At 42.5% G+C, this 24755-nt stretch overlaps 1 protein-coding gene across 1 annotated transcript in view; it reads left to right on the plus strand.

The window, feature by feature from the left end:
* Positions 1-24755, plus strand: part of DEPTOR (DEP domain containing MTOR interacting protein) — a 192954-nt gene that overhangs the window by 59411 nt on the left and 108788 nt on the right. The window contains exon 3 of the mRNA XM_008001442.3: positions 14-137. Coding sequence (XP_007999633.2) covers positions 14-137 — 124 coding nt within the window. The remainder of the gene's footprint in view (positions 1-13; positions 138-24755) is intronic.

The following is a 24755-nucleotide window of genomic DNA, read 5'->3' on the forward strand; positions in this document are numbered from 1 at the left end:
TATTGTGTTTCAGTGTGTGATGAACATAAAGAATTCAAGGATGTCAAACTCTTCTACCGCTTTAGAAAGGATGACGGCACCTTCCCATTGGATAACGAAGTGAAGGCCTTTATGAGGGGACAGAGGCTGTATGAAAAGTATGTTCCACATGAAATCCCCACTGTAATCTTGACTGGTAGAGAGAAGCAGAACTGTGCCAGTCTCATTATGTTGATTTCAGCATGGCTCTTCCATGTGGGCTGGTTACATAACTGTTCTTTTCCATATGAGAAAACTATCACCCATTTGCTTTCTCTTTGCCAGAAAATAAGTCAATTTCATAAGATTCTTATTAAAGAATTTATTTAAATCTTATTTTCTATATTTAAGTCAATTCTACAAAGCTCCAGAATTTTTGTTTACCATCAAATGATGTGAATGCCCCTTTCCTCTCTTATTTTTATTTATTTTTTGGCACTGAGTCGCACTCTGTTGCCCAGGCTGAAGTGCAGTGGCATGATCTCGGCTCACTGCAACCTCTGCCTTCTGGGTTCAAGTGATTCTCGTGCCTCAGCTCCTGAGTAGCTGGGAATACAGGCGTGAGCCACCACACCTGGCTAATTTATGTATTTGTAGTAGAGACAGGGTTTCCCCATGTTGGCCAGGCTTTTCTCAAATTCCTGACCTCAGGTGATCTACCCACTTCAGCCTCCCAAAGTGCTAGCATTGCAGGTGTGAGCCACCGTGCCTGGCCCCCTTTTTTTCTTTTAAATACTGTTGTTGTGTAAATTGGAGGTTCAGGCTTGTAAGTGACTGGAGAAGCAGCATCAAGAGCAGGGGAATTGGTCAGACCAGGAGACCAGTAGTGGGAGAACTTCAGATAGCAGGATGTCTAAGAGGAACAAGCTTTCAGCTCTTTCAAGAGATAAGTACAGTGTAGCACAGGAGTATTTGGTTGATGGGTCTCGAATCTTCTGAGTGGGCATCTCTGGGTTTATCTGCTACTTCTGTGGCCTCTTTACCATCCTGCCTTCCTCATTTAGTTTTCCAGGGAAACCATTAGAAAAAGGGGTACAGAAGCAATGGCACCTCTTTTGTAACCCTGGCTGCCTTACAAGACTTGAGGGAATTGAAAAACACATATTTATCGGCCAGGCGCCATGGTTTATGCCTATAATCCTAGCACTTTGGGAGGCTGAGGTGGGTGGATCACTTGAGGTCAGGGGTTCAAGACCAGCCTGGCCAACATGGTGAAAGCCTGTCTCCATTAAAAATACAAAAATTAGCCCGCCATGGTGGTGAGTGCCTGTAATCCCAGCTACTCGTTAGGCTGAGGTAGGAGAATCGCTTCAACCTAGGAGGCAGAGGCTGCAGTGAGCCGGGATCACATCACTGCACTCCAACCTGGGTAACAGAGTGAGACACCATCTCAAAACTGAAACAAAAACAAAACATATTTGTCACATAAAACAGCCTGTTCTGCAGTGGGTGGGGGTAAGGGTCTGGGTGAGTGTCTGAGTGGTCAGATTAATTGGCATGACGGTTAAAAGCCAGACAGAGTTTGAAGTGTAGCCCTGTCACCTTACCTTTGTAAAGCTCAGTGTCCTCATTAGTGACATGACAGCAGCAATAGAACTTACCTCCTAGTGCTGTTGTGGGAATTAAAAGGCTTGAGTATTTAGCTCAGGTTCTCTGGTGTGTAGTAAGACCTCATAGATGATAGCCATTCCAGATATGAGTACAGTACTGATGGCCATCCTCGACTGTGTCCTTCCTGTGTTATGCGCTCTGTCCCAGTTCTTGTCTCCGTTTCTTGAGGTGGTATGGTCACCACTTGATGTCCTAATTTGTACTCAGTCTACTATCACTTGCTTTCTATATTGAAATGGAGAAACTCTCTCATGTTTCTGACTCACATGAATTTGAATGGAAGGGACCCATCAGTACCTCCACTTGTTTACTTGAGCGTGTGCATTTGTTTTGTTGCTTTCTTTTAATTTCTTAGTTCCTTTTGTAGAATTCTAGCAGGTGTTGGGTATTTCAGTTACGACGATGTTCCTTTCAAACAATGATTCTATGTTGCCCAAAACATGCATGTCATCTCCATGGATGAAGGCCAGTGGATTCTGTAACACTTTTCCTTTTTTTTAATTAAAAAAGATTAACATTATTATTATTATTATTTATAAAGACAGGATCTTGCTCTGTCTCCCAGGCTGGAGTGCAGTGGCATTATCATAGCTCACTGTAACCTTCAATTTCTGGGCTTAAGTGATCCTCCTGCCTCAGCTTCCCAAGTAGCTAGGAGTACAGACTTATGCTATCACGTCCAGCTATTTATTTTTTTTTTTTAACTTTTTGTAGAGACAGGATCTCATTATATTGTTCAGGCTGATATCAAACTCCTGTCCTCAAGTGATCCTCTTACCTTGGCCTCTCAAAGCATTGGGACTAAGCCGTGAGCCACTGTACCTATAACACTTTTCTCTAGCTACAGCTTATCTCTTGGGATCCACATAACCACACTGTGGGGCAGGGATCAGCTATAATTGAAAATGTCTGGCAGAGAACTGTTATTGCTTAATGGGATAGTTATGATGGCAAGATAATAATAAGAAAAGTTAAAGTTGCTCACACCTTCTGGAAAGCAGACTTACTCCAGCCTCATATTCCGTTGCATCTCCTTCCACCCTGTGGGCCAGTCACACAGCACTGTGTATCTCTGAGCATGTTCTTTCCTTTCAGGAGATGCATTAATGCATTAATTATTCAACAAGTCTATATTGAGCCCTTCCCACATGCTAGGCACAGCTAAAGATGCTAGAAATGCCTGTAGCAAAGCCCTTGCCTTCATGAGCTTGCACTTCAGTTAAAGAGGCAGACATTAAAGGCACAGACACATGAAGAAGTGATATAGTATAACACGGGTGTTGTCGGTGCTAGAAAGAAAAATAGATTTACTGAGGATGGTGGAGTACTTTAAATAGGGGGATCGGGGAAAATGTTTTTGAAGAGATGACATATGAATAAAGGAAGACTTGCAGATATCTGGTGGAAGAACATCCCAGGCAAAGGGAATGGTAAAGATAAAGGCTTTGAGAAGGGAATGTGCTGGACATATTTAAGGGCAGTAATGAGACCAGAGTGTCCAGAGGGCAGAAGAAAAGAGGAGAGTAGTAGGAGATGAGGCAAGGCCAGTTCATAATAGGGCCCTTAAAACCATGGTAAGAATTGATGATTTTAAGTGTAATGGGAGGCCATTGGAGAGGAGGGAGTGAGGAAGTGGCAATCTGATATACTTTTTGCATGTGCTGTTCTCTCTGCCTAGAGGACTCATGCCACTCTCACCCCTTTCCCTAAATCACTGACTCCTGTGGCTTCACGTTAATTGTGAAGGTAGCTTGAGTAATGTGTGGTGGCTCATACCTGTAATCCCAGCTCCTTGGGAGGCCGAGGTGGGCAGATCACCAGAGGTCAGGAGTTTGAGACCAGCCTGGCTGACGTGGGAAACCCCATCAATATGAAAAATATAAACATTAGCTGGGTGTGGTGGTGGGCACCTGTAATCCCAGCTACTCGGGAGGCTGAGGCAGGAGAATTGCTTGAACCTGGGAGGCGGAGGTTGCAGTGAGCCGAGATCACACCACTGAACTCCAGCCTGGGTGACAGAACAAGACTCCGTATCAAAAACAAAACGAAACAAAAAACCCACAAAAAACAAACCAATGTTTATTGTTTGTAAGTTAAGCTTCTTAAAGCACTTCCTTTAGATTATTTTATCTAAGCTTCTTTTTAAAATAGATGGAGCATTACTTTACTGGCCCATTTTCAGAGAGAGCATCTGGGATCCAATGCATTTAAGTAATTTATATGTGATGTTGACACAGTTTGCGAGGGACAGGGGTGAGACAAGAACCTGGGGTGGCAGGTGTTGGAGGCCGCTGCTGTCGCAGCAGCTCTGAGGGGGCGGGCGTATTGTCAGTATTTCTTTTTGGCTCTTTTCTTGCTTGTTTGTTCTGTGTTATAAATAGGGCTTTGTGAAACTTTGTGGTTTCTGACTGAGGTTTTGCTGAACCATGTTGATTTTGGGGAACCCTGGCTTTCTGGGGTTTTTTGTTTGTTTTTATTTATAAGAGTCTTACTCTGTCACCCAGGCTGAAGTACAGTGGCATGATCTCGGCTTACTACAACCTCTGCCTCCTGAGTTCAAGCGATTCTCGTGCCTCTGCCTCCCAAGTAGCGGGGACTAGAGGTGTGTGCCACCACACCTAGCTAATTTTTTGTATTTTTAGTAGAGATGGGGTTTCAACCTGTTGGCTAGGCTGATCTCAAACTCATGGCCTCAAGTGATCTGTCTGCCTCGGCCTCCCAAAGTGCTGGGATTACAGGCGTGGGCCAGTGTGCCCAGCCTGGGTACCCTGGCTTTCTAACCCATAGCAGTGTTTCTCAGACTGCTCATTGGTGGGATAAACCCAAGTCTGAAAACTACAATTTCAGTAACTCTGCTGGCTCTTAGTATGTATGTCACTCTAGTTACTTTACTTGAGACATGCTGGAACAAACACTAATGAAGAAGCCAGAAGCTGGCCCTTTGAAGTTGTCCCAGTGTGAGTGAGGAAAGCTTTAGAGGAACTGGAGGCATGGATCATCCTGTATAGTGAGTGACAATGGCTGTAGGCTCTGGAGTCACACAGCCTGGGTCTTCCATCCCAGCTTCACAACTTGCTTGCTTTGTGACCTTAAGCAGGCTGCCTAAATCTCTCTGATCCGCAGTCTACCAAGGAGATAAGGCTGGGACCCACTGCTGGAAAGAGCTGTAGCGGGGACTGATTGAGATCCATTTGCTGTACACAGTGCTGAGCACACTGCTTGACGTGGACTGAGAGCCTAGGGAATGTTAGCTGTTGTTATTAGAGTAGTAAATAATAATATCAATATGTGACACCTGTTCTTCTTGTTTTCTCATATTATTTTAAGATGCAGCCTTGCATAGCAGATAAGAACCCAGGAGCCCAGCTACCTGGGTGTGAATCTTGGCTCCGTGCCTTGGGGCAAGTGGCTTTATCTCTATGTCTCCATTTGCCTATCTAGTAAATGGAGATACTGACTATGCTGACCTCATAGACGTGGTGTGGGGGTAAAATGGACTAATGGACATGCATGCAGGACAGGGTCTGCATCAGATATGAATATATGCTGTTGCTTACCTCCTGCTGCCAACTTTGGGGAAGCATGAGAAAGAGGGTGTGTGCTTATGGATTGATGCCCTGATGTTATCATTTTGATGAATTCATCTGAGTGCATTCAGGGCACAATACACTTTCATTAACAAGCTCTAAGCTCTGCTGAGTCTTCATTATGGCCAGTCAATGGACTGAGGGTGCAAAGAATAAGGCATAGCATTCTGTCTCTTTGGGAGGGGCTTACAGCTTTCCACTGAATTTTGCATGGGCACAAGTACCCAAGACCCTCAACACATGAACATAAGTCATGTTTTCCCAAACAGTACAATTTTTACTTCTCAAAGGAGACCTTTATAAGCAGGATAGTACCCATAACTTAAAAGAACAATGTTGAATCTGTATACGCCACCTTAAGATGGTAAAAAGTGTTTTGAGTGCATGTTCCCCATTATAAAACTTGATTGGTAAAATAGATTTCTTTAAGTAAAAAGCTGGCCAGTCATGGTGGCTCACGCATGTAAACCCAGTACTTTGGGAGGCTGAGGCAGGCAGATCACTTCAGGTCAGGAGTTCAAGACCAGCCTGGCCAACAGGGTGAAACCCTGTCTCTACTAAAAATACAAAAATTAGCCAGGTGTGGTGGCAGGCACCTGTAACCCCAGCTACTCAGGAGGCTGAGACAGAAAAATTGCTTGAACCCAGGAGGCGGAGGTTGCACTGAGCCGAGGTCGTGTCACTGCACTCTAGCCTGGGCAGCAGAGCAAGACTCCATCTCAAAAAGAAAAAAAAAGAAAAGAAAAGAAAAGAAGAGAAAAAGAAAAAAGTTGAATTCAGGATTATCAAGTCCTCTGTATAGTAACAAATAAAATCAGCTATAAAAGAGAATGTGCGTTTGAGGTAAAATTTGGTCTTTCCTTACTAAACCTAGTAGTTGAAATGTATATTTTAAACTAACTTTGATTTCATCTTCAGATTTAGAAAAGACTTCTTAATTTTAATTTAACCTCAGTCTTGATATGGAACTAAATCCCCTCTTAATCTGGCTCATAGACACATTAGTCTAGTTTTTTTTTGTTTGTTTGTTTGTTTTTTGTTTTTTCATCCAAAGGGCCATGATTTTCTCAGCAGCAAGAGTTTCTATCTCCAGCTACTATTAGTCTCTTTATCCTCCTTAGGAGTTTAGACCTGATTGAAGAATTGGCTTAACATGCCTGTATGCCATTAGATGTCTATTGAATTACCACTGCTTCCTTAAGTTTCTCTTCCACAGGACCAAAGAGAAATAAAAGGGAGAAAGTATATCCAAAGAGGCAAAGCCCTTCTGCGTGTTTTATCTTATCAGAAGTTTCTCTACCCTGTGCATTAGGATCTTTCTCCTGTTCTCTCCCAGTGCCTGGGACAATAAATATTTGTTGAATGAACAAAGGGCTCTACATGTTGTGATTGCTATGAGCTGCTGAGCCTGTACCATGAGCTACACAGAGCTTGCTTTTAATGACAAGCAACAATAGCCAGACATTCACCTTGTCTGGCCTCTTTAGACCCCACAAACCATCATATACATTAATTTGTTTGATCCTCTGTACAACTCTGTGAATTATACCCAGCAGGCATAATTATTTGCATTATAAAAATGGAGGACATGAGCTATAGAGAGAGGTTTAATGACTGAGATAGACCCTAGGTATGGAACTGGAGTGAAAAAAAAAAAGTCTTCAAGCTTTTGTCTCCATTTTGTTCTATTTCCAGTATAGAGGTGTTTTTCAGGTGATCAGCCCAGGCAACATAGTGAGACTGTTTCTATTAATTTTAAAATAAGGCCAGGCATGGTGGCCCACACTTGTTATCCCAGCACTTTGGGAGGCCAAGGTGGGCAGATCACTTTATGTCAGGAGTTTGAGACCAGCCTGGTCAACATGGTGAAACCCCATCTCTACTAAAACTACAAAAATTAGCTGGGCATGGTGGTGGGTGCCTGTAGTCCCAGCTACTTGGGAGGCTAGGGTGGGAGAATCCCTTGAACCCGGGAGGCGGAGGTTGCAGTGAACTGAGATCACACCACTGCACTCCAGCCTGGGTGACAGAGTGAGACTCTGTCTGAAAAATAATAATAAATAAGTAAATAAAATAAAGTAATTTTTTAAAAAGAAATGTTGCTCAAACTGAGATCCTGAGTTTTACAAATTACAAACAGTAATAAAAATATTTTCTACCCAGGCTCACGCTTATAATCCCAGCACTTTGGGAGGCTGAGGCGGCCAGATCAGGAGGTCAGGAATTCAAGATCAGCCTGACCAATATGGTGAAACCCAGTCTCTACTAAAAATACCAAAGTTAGCCAGGTATGGTGTCATGTGCCTGTAGTCCCAGCTACTCAGGAGGCTGAGGCAGGAGAATCGCTTGAACCCGGGAGGTGGAGATTGCAGTGATCCATGATTGCGCCACTGCACTCCAGTCTGGGTGACAGAGCGAGACTGTCTCAAAAAATATACATATTTTCTAATATATGCATATATATGCACTTTCACACTTTACTTGTGCTGCCCAATTAATGAGTGGTTTTGTAGAATTTTAGAATGAATGTTCCCAGCCTCCTTGGTTTATTTGAAGAATGTCCTAAGATTGCAATGTGAGTGGGTTAAAAGTTGTTACCTTTTGTAACTTTTTATTTGTGTGACCAGAGATGTTTACACTATGTAACTAATGTCAAGAACTGTTAGGAGTCTAGGATTTGTACCCTACTTGCAAGCTCACAAGTTTGCTGCCAGCATTTTGTGGATACTGGCAGAAAACAGAAGACCCTGGACAAAGACAGCTCATTACCCTCAGGAATAGCAACAGCCAGAATATCATCAATTTTAATGAATCAGTTCCCAAGCCATAGTTCTCACAGAACAGCACATGCAGTGGGGCTGTGTGACAGCAGAGGAACCCTAAGCTTGAGGAACCCGAATATTTTATAATGGTCTTCAAGAAAACTTGCCCTCTGTCTGAGATAAGGAAGATGTTATCTTCATTGTGCTGGCAGAAAACAAATCTGCCCTTTTGCTCCAAAAAGAAATACTACCTTTATCTTTTAGGTCTGTTCACTGCACAAACATTCTTGAAAAGCTAGTCTGGAACAAAAGCTGTCAGTGCTTCTGCTTGTAAGATGTAAAGAAACCCAACAGATCCATAAAGAATCATCTCCCAACAACTACAACAAAATGTACAAGTAAATTGGATTCTAATCATTGGAGTAGCCATAATTATCCTCACCAATCCTCTTACTTACTGAATTTTTTGTGTTAATCAAGACTACCTTATAGGTTTCCCTGTTTAACTTTTATAAGTAAATGTCATAAACATGAAATTTGGAAATGGATTATCTGAAAGATTTCAGAAAAGAAGTTAGTTTTAAAAGTTTTAAACCTATGCTAATTTTAAAGGGCCATCATCTCTTCCCATAGGGTATTTAATAACTTTAGAACAAAATTTAAGTGGTTTTACTGTTCATGTGCAGCTTAGAGCCGTGGGAAATTTTTCACCTAGAAATACATGTTTGTTGGATGCTCCTGAAATCTTCTTTCTTTTTTTAATTTTTTTTTTTTTTTTAATTGAGACAGAATCTTGCTCTGTCGCCCAGGCTGGAGTGCAGTGGCACAATCTTGGCTCTTTGCAACCTCTGCCTCCTGGGTTCAAGTGATTGTCTTGCCTCAGCCACCCCAGCAGCTGGATTACAGGCGTGCATTGCCACACCTGGCTAATGTTTTATTTTTAGTAGAGAGTGTTTTGCTGGGTTGGCCAGGTTGGTCTCGAAGTCCTGGCCTCACATGAGCTGCCTGCCTTGGCCTCCCAAAATGTTGGGATTACAGGTGTGAGCCACCACACCCAGCCTGCCTGCCTGCCTGCCTGCTTCCTTCCTTCCTCCCTTTCCTTCCTTTCTCCCTTGCCTCCCTCCCTCTCTCCATCTTCCATCTCTTTCCTTCTTTCTTTCCTTCCTTCCTTCCTTCCTTCCTTCCTTCCTTCCTTCCTTCCTTCCTTCCTTCCTTCCTTCCTTCCTTCCTTCCTTTCTTTCTTTCTTTCTTTCTTTCTTTCTTTCTTTCTTTCTTTCTTTCTTTCTTTCTTTCTTTCTTTCTTTCTTTCTTTTCTTTCTTTCTTTCTTTCTTTCTTTCTTTCTTTCTTTCTTTCTTTCTTTCTTTCTTTCTTTCTTTTCATTGTATTCCTTCTTGCTCTCTCTGTGTGTGTGTGTGTGTGTGTGTGTGTGTGTGTGTCTAATTTCTTTGTAGGAAGCCATGCGAAGTTGTCTAGCGTGACACATTATTCAGACTTGTAGTTTGCCCATCAGGGGTCTTGGAGACTGAGGAGACTACATAAAGCAAACTCAGTGTTTTATAATTCTAAATCTCAACAGAAGTTTTATACTGTAATTATTTTCAAATATTTCTCTGTGTAAATAATGCCTTATAAATTATAAGTGCCATTTAAAGTATGTCAAAGAGTGTGCTTGCATGTTGGAAATAACCAGCCCTAGGTTACCTAACTTTGTTGGCTCACTCATCTCTCATAGCGACAAGCTTGGTCTGCCAGGGAAGGGCCATCTCAGGAGGCAGCCTCATGGCTAGTTTCATCCAGGTAGCTGAGCTCAGTCCTCTTTCCTGGGAATACAAAAACTAGTCAGTGTCTACATATTTGGTTATACCAAGGGATGGTGGTAAAATGCATGTGTGAACATAGAGCTATTGGAAAACAAGTGGTGGGAGGCAACCTCTTCACATCTATTAGTATGTTTTTTTTGTTTTTGTTTTTGAGCCAGAGTCTCGTTCTATTGCCCAGGCTGGAGTGCATTGGTGCGATCTCAGCTCACTGCAACCTCTACCTCCCGGGTTCAAGTGATTCTCCTGCCTCAGCCTACCGAATAGCTGGGAGTATAAGCATGTGCCATCATGCCCAGTTTTTGTAGAGGCGGGGTTTTGCCATGTTGGCCGGGTTGATCTTGAAATCCTGACCTCAAGTGATCCACCCAACTCGGCCTTCCAAAGTGCTGGAATTACAGGTGTGAGCCACCATACCTGGCCAGTATGGCTATTACTTTAAACAAAAAAACAAACACATTTGTGTTGGTGAGTAAGTGGAGAAATTAGAACCCTTGTGCATTGCTGGTGGGAATGTAAGATGGTACAGCAGTTGTGACAAATGATATAGAAGTGCCTTAAAAAAGTAAATGTATAATTACCAGGCCAGGCGCGGTGACTCACACCTGTAATCCCAGCACTTTGGGAGGCCGAGGTGGGCGGACCACCTGAGGTTGGGAGTTCGAGTCCAGCCTGACCAACACGGAGAAACCCTGTCTCTACTAAAAATTCAAAATTATCTAACCTCGGTGGTGCATGCCTGTAATCCCAGCTACTTGAGAGGCTGAGGCAGGAGAATCACTTGAACCCAGGAGGTGGAGGTTGCAGTGAGCCGAGATGGTGCCATTACACTCCAGCCTGGGCAACAAGAGTGAAACTCCATCTCAAATAAAACAAAACAAAACAAAAAACCATGTAATTACCATGATCTAGCAATCCTAATTTTGGGTATGTACCTAAAAGTAGAAAAGCAGGATCTTGAAGAGATATTGGCACACTCATATTTATAAGCAGCATTATTCAAAACAGCCAAAAAGTGGAAGTAACCCAAGTGTTCACTGATGATGAATGAATAAACAAAATGTGATAGTCACATATAATGGAGTATTATTCAGTCTTAAAAAGGAAAAACATAGCCGGGCACAGTGGCTCACGCCTATCATCCCAGCACTTTGGGAAGGCCGAGGTGGGTGGATAACCTGAGGTGAGGAGTTTGAGACCAGCCTGGCCAACTTGGCGAAACCCCATCTCTACTGAAAATACAAAAATTAGCCAGGCGTCATGGCGGGTGCCTGTAATCTCAGCTACTCAGGAACTGAGGCAGGAGAATCACTTGAACCCAGGAGGCAAAGGCTGCAATGAGCCAAGATCGCACTATTGCACTCCAGCCTGGGTGATGAGTAAAACTCCGTCTCAAATTAAAAAAAGAAAAAAAACCAAAACAAAATTGAAAAAGAAAGAAAAAAATATTCTGGCACATGCTTCACAACAGGGATGAAACTTGAAGACATTGTGCTAGGTGGAATGGGCTCATCACAAAAGGGATAAATATTATATGATCTCACTTATGTGAGGTGCCTAGAACAGTTAATTCATAGAGATGGAAAGCAGAATGGTGGTTGCTAGGAGCAAGGGAAAGGGGGGAATAGGGAGTCATTGTTTAATGGGTATAGAGGTACAGTTTAGGAAGATGAAAAAGTTATGGGGAGGGATGGTGCTGATGGTTGCACACTGCTATGAATGTACTTAGTGATACTGAACTTAAAAATGGTTAAAATGGGGCCAGGCGCAGTGGCAGAAGCCTGTAATTCCAGCACGTTGGGAGGCTGAGGTGGTTGGATCACCTGAGGTCAGGAGTTCAAGACCAGCCTGACCAACATAGTGAAACCCCATCTCTACTAAATACAAAAAATTAGTTGAGCATGGTGGCATATGCTTGTAATCCCAGTTACTCAGGAGGACGAGGCAAGAGGATCGCTTGAACCCAGGAGGCAGAGATTGCAGTGAGCAGAGATCGCACCATTGCACTCCAGCCTAGGCAACAAGAGCAAATCTCTATCTCAAAAAAAAAAAAAAAAAAAGTTAAAATGGTAAATTTTATGTTGTGTATATTTTGCCACAATAAAAAATAAAGTAAATCGATATTTTAAAACACACAAAAAGGCAGGGAGTGGGGAACAGACAGGCTTATCTTATCAGTGTACTGGAAAGCAAGAGAAAGCCAAAGTGATATCTAAACAGTTAGGGCCAAATGTTTTTGATCAGAGGAGTTGCAGAGATAGCAGAGTAAGCCTGGAGATGTTGATAATGATGAAGGCAGCAAACCCAGGGCAAGTAACCCTTACTGATGCTTACTGTATACCAAGGACTTCACAAGTATCTTCTAAAAGCTTCATTCTAAACCAAGAAGATAAATATGGCTATTCTCCTTTCAGAAAATAGGGAAATTGAGTCTAGAGAGGTTAGCTAACTTACCTAAATTCACACAGCTGGAAAGAGTAGGAGAGCATCTTCAAACCCTAGTTTCCAGCTCTAGGACCCATGATCTTAACTCTTTCCTTCAGTCCCAGGCAGCAACAGTAATGAACCCACTAAATAAAGGTAAACGATATGCAGCTTAATCAGTTTTTAAATGGGTGGGGACAAAAGTGTCTGTTACTTGGTTCATGCCAACTTCTTGGGTCTGGTTTTGGAAATCACATCCTTCTTACTGTTTCTTTGTAACGCCCCCCTCCTCCTGCTGTAACATATGTGGCAATGATATTAGAGCTTTGTTAACATGCAAAACAGGCAGCCGGCCAGCGGTGCTTGCCGGAAGCCATCAGCCCTAGATTGTCATCTGCAGATTTCTAGCTCTGGTTGATTATGTAGAAGTGACTTGATTTATTTTTTGTTGATTGACAGATTCATTGATTGATTTTTTTGAGACGGAGTCTCATTCTGTCACCCATGCTGAAGTATAGTGGCATGATCTTGGCTCACGGCAATCTCCACCTCCTGGTGAGTTCAAGCAATTCTCCTGTCTCAGCCTCGCGAGTAGCTGGAACTACAGACGTGCACCACCACGCCTGGCTAATTTTTGTATTTTTAGTAGAGACGGGGTTTTGCCATGTTGGCCAGGCTGGTCACAAACTCCTGACCTCAGGTGATCCGCCCGCCTTGGCCTCCCAAAGTGCTGGGATTACAGGTGTGAGCTGCCGTGCCTGGCCGTGACTTGATTTAAAGGTAAATATCTTGCTATTCGAATGGTGAACTGGATTCATTGATGTATAAAAAACACATGCCTTCCTACACTAGAATTGTATTCAGCATGGTGAGATATTCAGCTTGTATGTGGGACATTTCTGTTTGTCCTTCCAGATCCATTCTCTATCCCTTTCCAATCTGCTGTGTCCCCAAGAGGCTGACTTATAGGGATGGTTTCACCAGAGTCCATTGCTCTTTGGCTTCTGGTTCAGCTCAGTCACTGGGAGGCACTAGTAGAAAGTAGGTGGGAGGAAGGAGATTGAGGTCAGGGTATTTATTCCCCTGCTTCCTCCCTACCATTAAAGGCCACTGTGTTAGCCCGTTCTCACACTACTGTAACAAACTGCCAGAGATTGGGTACTTTATAAAGAAAAGAGTTTTAATTGACTTACAGTTCTGCATGACTGGGCAGGCCTTAGGAAACACAATCATGGCAGAAGGGGAAGCAGGCAAATCTTACATGAGGGCGGGTGAGGGTGAGAGAGAGAGAGTAGGAGGAACTGTCAAACACTTATAGAACCGCCAGATCTCGTGAGAACTCACTCACTATCATGAGAACAGCATGGGGGAAACTGCCCCCATGATCCAATCAGCTCCCACCCAGGTCCCTCCCTCGACATGTGGGGATTATGAGGATTACAATTTGAGATGAGTTTGGGTGGGGACACACAGTCAAACCACATCAGTCGCGGTTACTGTCATGGAGCCCTCCCCTTAACATCTGTCCCCTTTGGGCTCTGGAAGCTGGTCTCTCTCTATAATCCTGAGGCTTAGAGTTGTTAATGACCACCCCATTCTGTCAGCCCAGGAGCTTCACTATCCTTTACAATTTCCCTTAACCCTACCCATAACTTTGGTAGTCCCTTTATTATAAACTGGGTTTTTAATTTTTATTTTATTATTATTATTATTATTATTTTGAGACGGAGTCTCGCTTTGTCGCTCAGGCTGGAATGCAGTGGCACGATCTCGGCCCACTGCAAGCTCCACCTCCTGGGTTCACGCCATTCTCCTGCCTCAGCCTCCCGAGTAGCTGGGACTACAGGCACCTGCCACCACACCCGGATAATTTTTTGTATTTTTTTAGTAGAGACAGGGTTTCACCATGTTAGCCAGGATGGTCTCGATGTCCTGACCTTGTGATCTGCCTGCCTTGGCCTCACACCTGCTGGGATTACAGATGTGAGCCACTGCGCCTGGCCTAAACTGTCTTTTGTATTAACCTATTTGCATAGCCTTGTTATTTCTGGCTGGGAGCCTGTGAAATCCACCTGGGAAGTGAGATGAGTTCATCTCCCATCTCCTTGAGTGGACAGGCAGGCAGAATTATCCACACTCTATAAATGGAAAAGCCACTTGCTCTTTTTGTTTTGTTTTTTTTTCTTCAGATTGTGTACTATGCGTGATGTGATGGTTGAAGCTGGCACACTGGCACATGATCCACTTAGTGGCCACTGTTGTATGAGCATGGAATATGGCTGGATTATAATGAATTATTTTGACATACTTCCTCTCTGCTTCTGTATCACCCGGGTTCCAGCACTGCAGCCATCTCAACAGGGTGATTGAGTCTTGGTATTTCAGTCTGTCCAGCTTGACTATAAACTCTCTGAGGTCATGCACCTTGAGGCCTCACACAACTTTGATATACGTACATAGCATATGCCCCATAAATGTTTGTTGAAGAGATGAATAGATAAATGAACGCATTTTTTTTGTTTGTTTGTTTTTTGAGAGAGTCTTGCTCTGTCACCAGGCTGGAATGAAATGGCACGATCTTGCCTTACTGCAATCTCTGCCTCCCAGGTTTAAGCGATTCTCCTGCCTCAGTCTCCCGAGTAACTGGGACTACAGGTGCGCGCCACCACGACCAGCTGATTTTTTGTATTTTTCGTAGAGACGGGGTTTAACCATGTTGGCCAGGATGGTCTCAATCTCTTGACCTCATGATCTGCCTCCCTCAGCCTCCCAAAGTGCCGGGATTACAGGCATGAGTCACTGCGCCCAGCCTATAATGAATTAATTTGACACCCTTCCTCTCTACTTCTGTATCACCTTGGGTTCCAGCACAGCAGCCATCTCAACAGGGTGATTGAGTCTTGATATTTCAGTCTGTCCAGCTTGACTGTAAGCTCTCTGAGATCATGCACCTTGAGACCTCACATAACTTTAGTATATATACATAGCATATGTCCCATAAATGTTTGTTGAAAAGATGAATAGATAAATGAATGCATGGTAATTCTTAATTAGGAAAGAAGTCAATAAGCAGTCCCTTCCTCCTTTTCCTAACCTTGAGAATGTTGACATTTCAGTAAAACTAGTAGTAGATATTGATTATTCTAAGGTCACTCTATTTGTGTTTATTGGTTGTGAGTTCTGATCATAAAAATTCAGAAGATAAGAATAATAATCTTAGCCATCATTTAATGAGGATTTCTATGTTCTAGGCACCTTCCTAAGTATTTTTTACATATTAATTCATTTAATCCTTCCTACACCTCTAAGAAGGAAATATTTTCATCACCGATGTACAAATAAGGAAGGTGAATTTGAGATGGGCTAAGTAGATGCTTTCAATACTCCATTTGCTAAAGAGTGATTCTGGCCAAAAGTTGCTCATGGCATAGGCTCCTCACTTTCCCACAATTCTGCATTAAAAATTAAAAAGTTAACTTCCTTGCAGTGAACCTATAGAAACTGAATGTCATGTTCAGCATGTTTTGAATCCAAGAACCCTAGCTGCCACAGAGAGTCAGTTGATTCCATCTGGAAGAGAGACTAAAACTCAGAGTCCTTTCTAGAGGAAATCCCTCTTGTTTATTTTTATGTGTGGAGATTCTAGAGCGAATGGATAAAGTCACATGGGGCAGGGTTAGGCTGTGCTAAACATTCTAAGACACAGACAGAGCAGCAACAGGGTTGGGTCCTTCTGAGAGAAGAGGCACGTACTGAAGTAAAAGTGGATATTTGAAGAGTGATACCAGTGGAAGGCATGGCTGGGAGTTTTTAAAGAAGGAGGATATTCTTTCCTGATTAAAGGCTTTGTCCATGCAAACCAAGGCTTCCTGGGTTGGTCGCTTTGTTGTTCAATGCAGAGATCATTCCAAGGGGTGTAGTTGCTGTGTTGTTTTTCTTGCTTTGTTTGCTAAATGAAAACATCCCTGCTTAATTGCAGTCCCTTCACACAGAGCTTTGGTAAGGAAAACAAAGGCATTGTTCCACCAAATGGAAAAAGCACCAAACTGACAAAAAGCATTTAATAATTGCAGACCCCCTAACAAAAAAGTGTTTCAGACCAGAAAGAAAGAAAATCCAAATAACGTTTTTAACTTTATTACAGTTAAATTTGTAATTAAATTTTAACGATAAAGTTAAATTTATTGAAATGTAATCTACATAAAGTGAACATATCGTAAGTATACAGCTCAATGCATTGTCACAAACTGAACATACCTGTGGAACCACCACCCAAATAGTGTTTTTGTTTTGTTTTGTTTTTAAATGTTTTCTGAGGCCAGGTGCAGTGGCTCATGCCTGTAATCATGCCCAGCACTTTGGGAGCCTGAGGTGGTGGATCACTTGAAATCCGGAGTTCAATCCCAGATACTCGGGAGGTTGAGGCAGGAGAATCACTTGAACCTGTGAGGCGGAGGTTGCAGTGAGCTGAGATCGCGCCATTGCACCGCAGCCTGGGCAACAAGAGCGAAACTTCGTCTCAAAAAATAAAATAAAATAAAATAAAATAAAAAAATGTTCTCTGTATTCTACCAAGGTTTAATATCCTAAACAAAATTAACTTTTGCATTGGTGTTAGTTTCTTCTAGAATATAAAACATTCTTTTAAGTAATTTAAATTCCTTGGCTTTTCTCTGTTCCACCTGCCACCTGATGCCACTCTTCTTCCCTCACCTTCTCCAGATGTCTAGAATTTGTTATTCTGGCCAGTTCAGACTGTCATCCAGCCTCTGCAAGGGTCAGCTCTCAGGGGCATGTGCGTATGAACCTTGTATATCACTTGTTCATGCTACTTTATGGCACGCAATATGCTAGATGCTTTAAACAGATTAGCTCTAATTTTCACAATGACTCTGTTAAGGTAAGTATTATTGTCCTCATTACGTACAAGAAGCAGATCAGGATCAGAGCTTCCAACTGCAGCTTAGAAGTCACAGTTCAGAGATACAGTCCTAGGATGGCTTCCCTCCTGCAACTACTTCTCCGGGGCCACGGATGTTCATAGGCAAGAAAGGAGGACAAGGTAATTGACCAGGTCATCGCAACAGCTTTTGTGTGACTCTGGAGTACTGTTTTGTACTCATTGTATTTCCTTCCTGTGCTAGGACAGATGTATTCAGAAAGAACTGTGAAGTTTTCCCTTTCGATCATATTCCGCTTTTGCAAACCATTCCTTTCTCCTAGTCCATGCTGAGATGGTTGAGAGTCACCAAGCGTCTGCCTGCACACCAGTGGCTCCTGCTTGCTGTGTGTTTCTTTTTCCCATCGACCCTAGACTGAAGTTAGTCACTGATGCTTTGGCTCTGATGACCCCCTTCTGGTTTCTAGCCAGTGGGTGAAGTCATTATATATAAGAGCAGTTCCCAGCTTTCAAGAGGTTTGTTTACTTTGCTTCCTCCTGATCTTTCGAAGTGGAAATTTTGCCTTATCTTTATATTCCCAGTGACCAGCACAGGGCAGCATATCCAGTAAGTGCCTGAGACATTTGCTGAACTGAAAGCACTGTTGCCATAATGAAAGTGAAAAGGTGGTGGATAATCACAGTACAAAAGGATCATTATGCTGTTATCTTTATACTGATTGACACTCTTGAGCTCAGAATTTTTCTGTAGCTATCACCTAAAGGCAGTGAAGCCTTTCTGACCTAATCTTTGCCTGCTGCCCATGCTTAGCTCCCTGTGCTTTGCTCTTCTGCCCTCCCCCATCCTCTCCCTGCCCAATACCACATGATTTGTCCTGACCTCTCATTTGCACCATGCATTTGTACTTGCTCCTTGATCCTGTGTCCTCTCACCGTCTTAAAGGACCAACTTCCATTTCTTCTTATCTTGGAACTTGAAAGCGCCCTCTGACAGTTAAGTATTTCATTTCCTTGCTTCCCCTTCATCTTGCATGTACCTGTACCTCTGTTATAGCATTTATCTGTCTTGCACATAGGTTTTTTAACGTTTGCTTCCCGATCTGATAGTAGGCAACTTAAGAGTAAGGACCAAGTCTTTTTATTTCTGCATATCCTGGGAGACAGATGATGCTTAATAGATATTTAAATGGTCTAGGCATCATGGCAGGTGCCTGTAATCCCAGCTACTTGGGAGGCTGAGGCAGGAGAATCTCTTGAACCCAGGAGGTGGAGGCTGCAGTGAGCCAAGATTGCACCACTGCACTCCAGCCTGGGTGGCAGAGCGAGACTCCATCTCAAAAAATAAAATAAATAAATAAAAACTAAAGTAAAAATAAGAATTAAAAAAATATATTACTAAATGAATGAATGAACAAATGAAAATACTAAATATGGATTTTTTAACAGCTTTATGAAGACATAATTCACATATCATACAATTCACCTATTTAAAACATGTAAGTTAATTTTATACTTTTTAAAAACTTTGTTTATAGTATAGTCACAGATGTATGCAACCATTACCATAGTCAATTTCAGAGCATTTTCATCACTTCAAAAAGAAACCCCTTACCCCATAGCTATCACTCCCCTATGCTTTAATCTACCCCCTCATCCCTAAGCAATCATTGCTCTACTTTCTGTCTCTATACGTTTCTCTATTTTTTTAATTTTAATTTTAATTAATTAATTTTTTTTTGAGACAGAATTTCTCTCTTGTTGCCCAGGCTGAAGTGCAATGGCACGATCTTGGCTTATTGCAACCTCCATCTCCCAGGTTCAAGCAATTCTCCTGCCCCAGTCTCCCAAATAGCTGGGATTACAGACATGCACCACCACACCAGCTAATTTTGTAACTTTAGTAGAGACAAGGTTTCACCATGTTGCCCAGGCGGTCTCAAACTCTTGACCTCATGTGATCCACCCACCTCGGCCTCCCGAAGTGCTGGGATTACAGGCATGAGCCACCATGTCCGGCCACATTTCTCTATTTTGATAATTTTATGTGAATGGAATAATATAACGTATGGTCTTTTGTGACTGTCTTCTTTCACTTAGTATAATATTTTCAAGATTTCTCCATGTTGTAGCTTGTTTCAGTACTTTACTTCTGCTTATAGCCAACTACTAATTCGTTGTATGCATACACCACATTTTCAATTTCATCAGTTGATGGATATTTGGGTTGTATTTACTCTTTGGCCTTTATAAATAATATCGTTATGAATATTCATGTGCAAGGTTTTCTGTGGGTGTATGTTTTCATTTCTCTTGGGCATGTACCTAGAAGTAGAATGGCAGGATCATACAGTAACTCTGTGTTCAACGATTTGAGGAACTGTGAGACTGTTTTCTGAAGTGCCTGCACCATTTCAAATTCCCACCAACAGTATATGAGGCTTCTAGTTTATATCATTGCCAAAACTTGTTCTCTGTCTTGTTTCTATCCAACTAGTGGATATGAAATGGTATGTCATTATACTTTTTGTTTGCAGTTCCCTGATGCAAATCTTTCTATGTAATTATTGGCTAATTTTTATATTTTCTTTAGTTTATTCAGATCATTTGCCCATTTTTATTTTCATTTTCATTTTGAGACACAGTCTCACTCTGTCACCCTGGCTGGAGTGCAGTGGCGTGATCTCGGCTCACTGCAACCTCCACCTCCCAGGTTCAAGCAATTCTCCTACCTCAGCCTCCTGAGTAGCTGGGTTTACAGGTGCACACCACCATGCCCAGCTAATTTTTGTATTTTTAGTAGAGACGGGGTTTCACCATGTTGGCCAGGCCAGTCTTGAACTCCTGACCTCAGGTGATCCGCCCACCTCAGCCTCCTAAAATGCTGGGATTACAGGCGTGAGCCACTGTGACTAGACTGTAATTCCAGAAGAAGGGTAGTTTTAGCTTTTACATTTAGCTTTTAAATCTATTTAGGTTATTTTTTCTATGCAGTGTGAGGTAAGGATCCAACTTCAGTATTTTGCATGTGGCTATTTAACTGTCCCTCCACCATCTGTCGAAAAGACGACCCTTTCCCCATTATATGGCCTTGACACCCTTGTTGAAATCAGTTGGCCATAGATATACTAAATAAAATTTGTGTTAAGATAGGTAATAATATAAAACACCTTGGTTGAATAATGAAAGCAGAGACTGCTTCTCTTGTCTTTTTATATCGCTTCCACAAACATGAGGGACAGAGCTGCCCTGCTATCACCTAGCCTGTTATTATATAGAAAGGCAGTCCCTGCTTATCATTGTGTTCAATATTTTGTCATTGTTTCTTTTTTAAATTTAAATTAAATTAAATTAAATTAAATTTTTTTTTTTTGAGACGAAGTCTTGCTCTGTTGCCTGGGCTGGACTGCAGTGGTGTGATCTCAGCTCACTGCAACCTTCACCTCCCAGGTTCAAGCAATTCTCCTGCCTCAGCCTCCTGAGTATCTGGGATTACAAGTGTGCATCACCCACACCCTGCTAATTTTTTCTTTTTTTCTTTTTCTTTTCTTTTTTTTTTTTTTTTGAGATGGAGTCTCGCTCTCTCACCCAGGCTGGAGTGCAGTGGTGCAATCTTGGCTCACTGCAATCTCTGCCTCCCGTTCAAGCGATTCTCCTGCCTCAGCCTCCCGAGTAGCTGGGATTACAGGCGTGCACCACTATGTCCAGCTAATTGTTTTTGTATTTTTAGTAGAGATGGGGTTTTACCATGTTTGCCAGGCTGGTCTCCAACTCCTGGCCTCAAGAGAGCTGCCCACCTCAGCCTCCCAAAGTGCTGGGATTACAGGCATGAGTGACAGCACCCAACCATGTTTCTTATATCTTTTAAATATATTTGGCATGGTGAAGTGGCTCATACCTCTAACTCCAGCACTTTGGGAGGCTGAGGTGGTAGGATTGCTTGAGCCTGGAAAGTCAAGGCTGCAGTGAGGTGTGGTCACACCACTGCACTTCAGCTTGGGTGACAGGGTTAGACACTATCTAAAAAATATATATATATACACACACACATGCACACCCACACACACACACACACATCAGTTTTCCCAGATTGTCCTCAGTTTTCCTTCATCACTTCATCTTACCTCTCCTAAATATCTTTATTTACTCCTCCTTTCTTTCTCTGTTTCGTTAGCAATTTCTTCTGTTTTCTAATAATTATGAAAGCATTCAAAATAAATAATAACCATTCCTGTCAAATGAGCTTTAGAATAGGTTTTAGAACCCCACTTCCCTTGACATTTGTTTGAAAAGGCTCACTGAGGTTTGAATTGTTCTGAATTGAGGGTACAAGCACTTGGTTTCTCTCCTTCTTATATAATTTTGTGGTGATGAAGCCATAGTTGAATGTAGCCTTTTAGGATGGCCATGGCCTGAGAATCCACACTTGGCTTCTATCTAAAGCTGATTCAGATTCTGCAAATGGCTATGAATACAACACTAAAACCCATGGGGAATGTGAAAATTACTACTTTCCAGAATATCAGTCTCTTCAGAGCATAAAACTAACACTAAAAAGTTCTCCTCTTTCTTTCAGCTAATTTGAAATAACAAGCAAAGAGGAAGGGATTTTATCTCCAAAAACAACGCCCTCCATTACTGTCGCTTATGGTATTCACTTAGTTTTTAGTCAGTTGATTAGAAGATATTTATTGAACACCTGATGTATACCTCCTCCCTGGGCTCAGTGTTCTAAGAAATAAAAACATTTAAGGCATGGTGCCTGTTCTTCAGAAAGTTCTAGTTTCACTGGAGGGATAAAAATAGTACATAAAAATTGAGAGGAAATTCAAACTGAGTGCTGTGGCTCACACCTGTAATCCCAGCACTTTGAGAGGCTGAGATGGGTGGATCTCCTGAGTCAGGAGTTCGAGACAAGCTGGACAACATGGCGAAACCCTGTCTACTAAAAAGCAAAAATTACCTGGGCATGGAGGCGCACGCCTGTAATCCCAGCTACTGGGGAGACGGAGGCAAGAGAATTGCTTGAACCCAGGAGGCAGAGGTTGCAGTGAGCTGAGATCCGCAACACTGCGCTCCAGCCTGGGTGACAGAGTAAAACTCTGTCAAAAAAAAGAAGTCAAAGAATTTCTTTTTAAAAAAAAAAAAGAGAGGAAATTCAGAAAGATGGCAAGACCTGTGTGGATTGCTCCTTAGTTGAGATACGTTCACAGAGACCTTAGGGCTTAATCTGACCATTTAAAATAGTCCCACTATCTCCATTGACACTTTATGTGAATGACAGTCAGGCCCCTTCTACTCTTTCTGTCTGGCTGGTGCATCCCCTCACCTCCACACAGGACACAGGACTGGTCATGAGGGCCTGGAGTTGGATTTCAGCCCCTGAAGCTAGGTTCCCTTGTACAGTGAACAACCTATATTACTGTACAAGGAGCCCCTAAAGTTCCGAGATACATGTGTAGAACGTGCAGGTTTGTTACATAGGTAATAATGTGACATAGTGGTTTGCTGGCACCTAGGTATTAAGCCCTGCATGCACCGCACCCCACAACTGGTCCCAGTGTGTGTTGTTCCCCCACTAGCTGTGTCCATGTGTTCTCATTGTTCAGCTCCCACTGATGAGTGAGAACATGCGGGTTTGGTTTTCTGTTCCTATGTTAGTTTGCTGAGGATGATGGCTTCCAGCTTCATCCATGTCCCTGCAAAGGACGTGTAGTTTCAATTTCTTCAGGGAAGGGAAAATGGGAAGAAGTGAGGGAACACCATGAGCAAGGAACCAAAGCGAGACTGAGTATGTTCTGTTCAGTGTCTGATATGAAGGTTGGTGAAGGAGGGTAGAAGATCCTCGTTGCCTGACTATAAAGTGGTGTTTCTTTCCCTGTTCCTCACCTTTTCCAATATGTAGTATTTTTACTCATAAATATTAACTGAGCAGCTGTTTATTTGTTCCAAACCAAATTATTATGAAAATTGCATCAATTTAGCTCTGTAGCATGTGCTCTATAGACAATAGCATAGTCCTTAAAAATATCAATGCTCATGTGAGCATTTCTCCCTAATTAATACTTTCTTGCTGTCAAGGCCAAGGGAAAACTTTCCCTTTCTTGCTGTTGGGGTCAAGGGAGAAAAGGCATATACATTTATTCATAGTTTTATGTGACGTAGGAACCTTTAAAATGAAGACCCAAAAATACAGGGGAAATTGTCCATTTTTATGCTTAGGTTCAAGAAATTATGGACAATTGTGTAGAAATATGACTGGAGGCTGGGCACGGTGGCTCACGCCTGCAATCTCAGCACTTTGGGAGGCCAAGGCAGGCGGATCACTTGAGGTCAGGAGTTTGAGACCAGCCTGGCCAACATGGTGAAACCCTGTCTCTACTGAAAATACAAAAATTAGCTGGGCATGGTGGTGCACGCCTGTAATCCTAGCTACTTGGGAGGCTAAGACACAAGAATCACTTAATCTCTTGAACCCAGGAGGTGGAGGCTGCGGTGAGCCAAGATCGTGCCACTGCACTCCAGCCTGGGTGACAGAGCAAGACACTGAAAAAAAAAAAAAGAAAGAAATATGATTGGACAAAAAGGGTATGATCTATAGTTAATAGACTCAGTGGGGCAACCCAGTAAAGCCTGTCTATCTAGATTCTTCCTGGCCTCTCTGAGCATGCATTCTTTCTGTGTGTGGGGTAAGACCCTCTCTGGAATGGGAATCTTATGACCTACAGTCAAACAAGATAGGTCAGATAGCTTCTTCTTTTTTTTTTTTTTTTTTTGACGGAGTCTCGCTCTGTCACCCAGGTTGGAATACAGTGGCACAATCTTGGCTCACTGCAACCTCCACCTCTCCGGTTCAAGTAATTCTCCTGCCTCAACCTCTGGAGCAGCTGAGATTACAGGTGCCCATCACCATGCCCGGCTAATTTTTTGTATTTTTAGTAGAGACGGAGTTTCATCATGTTGGCCAGGCTGGTCGAGCTCCTGACCTCAAGTGATCCACCCACCTTGGCCTCCCAAAGTGTTGGGATTACAGGTGTGAGCCACGGCGCCTGGCCAGATGGCTTCTTTATTGCCTGTTTTCACACAGAGAGGCAGAGGGAAAGTTAGAGTGATATTTTTACATTTTGTGGCTGGTTTTGGGAAAAGGGGTACTGGTTTCTACAATGTGCCTTGGGGAAGAGAGATTATAGTTTCTACGGCTAGCCTCGGGGGAGAATGGGACTGAGACACAGGATGACTGGAGAAGGTCAGAGAAACACTTTTGTTTCTGAGGCCTTCATTTGGGGGTATTGTTTTCTGAGTACCAACATTGCTAATCACACAAATCAGTGTTATACTTTCAAAACTGTTGGAAGCATACATTTAAGTACATAATTAGACATTGGAAACAAATTTATTATATTGAGTATTAATATAAGAGTTTTATCAGGAATGAGTCATCTGGCTAAACCTAAACTGAAGCCTAATTTAATTTATTGATTGATAACATTTTTTTTCCAGTTATAAACATAGTACATTTTCTTTGGGGGAGAACTTGAGTAATAGAGAACTATATATATATATATATATTTTTTTTTTTTTTTGAGACAGTTTCGCTCTTGTTGCCCAGGCTGGAGTGCAATGGTGCGATCTCGGCTC

This window comes from Chlorocebus sabaeus, chromosome 8 (assembly GCF_047675955.1).
Source record: "Chlorocebus sabaeus isolate Y175 chromosome 8, mChlSab1.0.hap1, whole genome shotgun sequence".
In the NCBI taxonomy this organism is placed as follows: Eukaryota; Metazoa; Chordata; class Mammalia; order Primates; family Cercopithecidae; genus Chlorocebus; species Chlorocebus sabaeus.